The sequence below is a fragment of the Mirounga leonina genome, unplaced genomic scaffold (genome assembly GCF_011800145.1).
Source record: "Mirounga leonina isolate KUSES-001 unplaced genomic scaffold, KU_Mleo_1.0 Mir_94, whole genome shotgun sequence".
NCBI classification, from domain to species: domain Eukaryota; kingdom Metazoa; phylum Chordata; class Mammalia; order Carnivora; family Phocidae; genus Mirounga; species Mirounga leonina.
This window is the reverse complement of record NW_023270855.1, coordinates 8,227,265-8,231,181: the sequence shown is the minus strand read 5'-3', so window position 1 is coordinate 8,231,181 and position 3,917 is coordinate 8,227,265. Positions and strand designations below refer to the sequence as shown.

Below are 3,917 nucleotides of genomic sequence, written 5' to 3'. Positions count from 1 at the left end.
CAGCTATTTTAAATATCTTAAAGTCAGGCTTTCTTAGCAGGGGACTGTAGGTCACTATGACTAGGCTTTGGAGATCTATCAACACCCCTGTGTTACCTGGGAATTCTGTATGTCTTATGCTCATGTGCATTACTCTGGAGGGGAGGGTCAGAGCTTCAGAATATGTGTCTCTCTAATGAGTTCCTTGAGGGCAGGGGTCACATCTTTTTTTTTTTTTTAAAGATTTTATTTATGAGAGAGAGAGAGCACTCACGAGCTGGGGGAGGGGTGGGGGGGGAGGGGAGAGGGAGAAGCAGACTTCCCGCTGAGCAGGGAGCCTGATGAGGGGTTTCATCCCAGGACCCTGGGACCATGACCTGAACCGAAGGAGGACGCTTAACAGACTGAGCCACCCAAGCACCCCACATCTTTTTCATCTTTAACTCTTCAGCACTGATCCACAAGACACTTATAACTGTGGCAGAAGGCTGTTAGTGACCCACAGAGGCAACGTTTTATAGGCAGAGAAAACAGAAAGTTTTAATTGCTGGTCAAGAGTTGTTTGTTCTTGATTGCAGCGTTCAACATGCAAATTACATTCACCTCTTGGTACAGAAATGGCGCCCTGCCACTTCCCAGGGACCGTTAATCCAGACGGAATGATTTCCTGGGCCAACCTTCACTACGTGTCTGCCAGCAATTGCCCTTTCTCCCTTCTTACAGCGATATGTAAACTCTCTTATCCAGAGTAACTGGGAAATGAGGTCTTTCGTTCAACTGAGTAGCCATATTTGGTATAGCACTGTTGATCTGTCAACGGATTTGATATCTTCTGAACTCCAGCTCAAGACCTCAGATTATGTATCCTATCTTTGATGATCCCAAAGGCACTTGAGAATCCGGCAGTGTCTCAGTGTTGCCGATTTTCACTGGACAGTGTTAAGAGACAGAAGGCTGGCTAAGTCTGTCCTAGCCCTGGGTATTCACTCTGAAAAGAGCTTATCTGAATCAGGTTTTGACCCATTTGCTCTTTATGTCACTCTGTAGGCTCAAAAGGAACAACACAGGGAGCTTTCACTTTGCTCATCCATAGCTCCTAAATTTTCAGTAATGAAAATGTATCATTTGTGTGAAGAAAGTTGTAGAAATACTAACAAAAAATTAAAGGTAAAACACAAGGGGTGTTTGGATCCCAAGAAAACAGGTGTTTGTTGTGGTTAGAAGTCAGGCTGACTGTGCTTAATAATTAGGGTATAACTGACAATGCTTTTTCCAAAGACTGAATTTTTGCTAAGTTTTATATATTATTACTAGCTTGAGTATTCCCCCTTTCTTTGACTTTCATTATCAGAGTCACCAGAAGGAAAATGTAAAACATTTTAAAAATAGCCATTTCCGGGTAAGTCATCTAGCACAGACTCCTCAAATGTCTCTAGTTTCAGACATACAGGGGAACCTGGCTCAGATAAGAACACTTCCTGCTGAACACCCTGCCGGCTCATGCATCCTCCTTTTTATTCTGAGAGGCTTCCAGCTCAAACCAAAGTTACAAAGTTAACCGCTACTCTGAGTTCCTGACAGCAAATCCCTGCGTGGTCTTCAAAAAATAGAGGTCTGTAATTCCTTCTTGAACATGCCTTCGAAGTGGAGGTCTTTGGCCATGAGCTCCTCTTCGACATCATCCAGTGCCCACTGGTGATCCGTCAGCTCCAAAGCTTCCCACTCTGTCTGCAAAGGAAGAAGACACCAGGGAAGGGAGAGAAGGGCTGTTACTAAGAGCAGTGCTGATGTGGCTGGCCAACAGCTGGATTAAGCTATTTACACGTATAGACTCATTTACTCTATGAGGTAGGGGCTGCCACCTGCCCTGTGCACCCTCGTGCTCAATTTGTAGGCAAAGAGAATAAGGCTAAAAAAGGTAAAATAATTTGTCTGAGGTCACTAGAGCTAGTAACTAATTACATTTCTCAAATAGTCTATTAACGCTGATTACTTTTGCCTTTAATTAGTAGGTTTAAAAAAATGCTTTAGAAAAGATAATATGCAATACACATGTTAGCTCATGGCTTTTTAAAAAAATTTTTATTTAAATTCTAGTTAGTTAACACACAATGCAATACTGGATTCAGGAACAGAATTCAGTGATTCATCACTTACATGCAACACCCAGCGCTCATCACGACACGTGCCCTCCTTAATACCCATCACCCATCTAGTCCATTCTCCCACTCACCTCCCTCCATCAACCCTGTTTGTTCTCTATCGTTAAGAGTCTCTCATGGTTTGTTTCCCTCTCTCCCCGCTCCCCATATGTTCGTCTCTTTTGTTTCTTAAATTCCACGAGTGCAATCATATGGTATTTGTCTTTCTCTGACTGACTTCACTTAGTATAATACATTCTAGCTCCATCCACATCATTGCAAATGACAAGATTTCATTTTTTGATTGCTGAGTAATATTCCATTGTGTGTGTGTGTGTGTGTGTATACACACATCTTTATCCATTTGTTTTGTTTTTTTTAAGATTTTATTTATTTATTTGAGACAGAGAGAGAACAAGAGCAGGGGGAGAGGGGCAGAGGAAGAGGAAGGGCGAGAATCAGACTCCCCACTGAGCAAGGAGTCCGATGTGGGGCTCGATCTCAGGACCCTGGGATCATGACCCAAGCCAGAGGCAGGCACTTAACCAACTGAGCCACCCAGGCGCCCCTCCATTCTTTGTTTAAAAATACAATTCACATACCATAAGCTTCACCCTTGGAATATGTACAATTTAGTGGTTTTTAGTATGTTCACAAAGACCATCACGACTACCTAATTCCAGAACACTTTCATCACCACAAAAAGAAACTGTTTCAAATAGCAGATGCTCCCCATTAAATCCCTCCCCCAACCTCTGGCAACTACCACTTCACTTTCTTTGGATTCATCTATTCTGGATACAATATATGGCTTTTTCTTACTGGTTTCTTTCACTTATGATATTTTCAAGGTTCCTCCCTGCTGTAGCATGTATCAGTACATCATTCCTTTTTGTTAAATATTCCACTGAACACTTTCATTGACCATACACTGTTATGTATATTCCAAAATGTTTCATTTTGTTCATCTGTTCATAAAATAATGGACATTTGGATTGTTTCTATTCTTGGACTATTAGGAATAGTGCTCTGAACGTTCTTTTTTTTTTTTTTAAGATTTTATTTATTCATTTGACAGAGAGAGAGACAGCGAGAGAGGGAACACAAGCAGGGGGAGTGGGAGAGAGAGAAGCAGGCTTCCCGCTGAGCAGGGAGCACAACGCGGGGCTTGATCCCAGGACCCTGGGATCATGACCTGAGCCGAAGGCAGATGCTTAACAACTGAGCCACCCAGGTGCCCCCCCACCTTTTATTTAAAGATTTATTTGACACACAGAGAGAGAGAGAGCACAAGCAGGGGCAGTGGCAGGCAGAGGGAGAGGGAGAAGCAGGCTCCCAGCAGAGCAGGGAGCCTGATGCAGGGCTCGATCCCAGGACCCTGGGATCATGACCTGAGCTGAAGGCAGACGCTTAACGGACTGAGTCACCCAGGGGCCCCTCTGAACATTCTTGTACAAGTTTTTGTGTGGGCTTAAGTTTTCAATTCCCTTGGCTATTTACCTCAGTGCGGCATTGCTGGTCATATGGAAATTATGTTTAGGGGAGGGGGGTGGGAGGATGGGTTAGCCTGGTGATGGGTATTGAGGAGGGTACGTTCTGCATGGGGCACTGGGTGTTATGCACAAACAATGAATCATGGAACACTACATCTAAAACTAATGATGGAATGTATGGGGATTAACATAACAATAAAAATTAAAATAAATAATGAAAGAAAGAAAGAAAAGAAAGAAAGAAAGAAAAAGAAAGAAAGAAAGAAAGAAAGAAAGAAAGAAAGAAAGAAAGAAAGAAAGAAAG

The 3,917-nt window shown here is 42.8% G+C and overlaps 1 protein-coding gene across 1 annotated transcript in view; it reads right to left on the bottom strand.

Annotated features, from left to right (window-relative positions):
- Positions 1-492: 492 nt before the first annotated feature.
- Positions 493-3,917, bottom strand: part of EMC3 (ER membrane protein complex subunit 3) — an 18,929-nt gene continuing 15,504 nt past the window's right edge. The window contains exon 8 of the mRNA XM_034998682.1: positions 493-1,707. Coding sequence (XP_034854573.1) covers positions 1,579-1,707 — 129 coding nt within the window. The 3' untranslated portion in view covers positions 493-1,578. The remainder of the gene's footprint in view (positions 1,708-3,917) is intronic.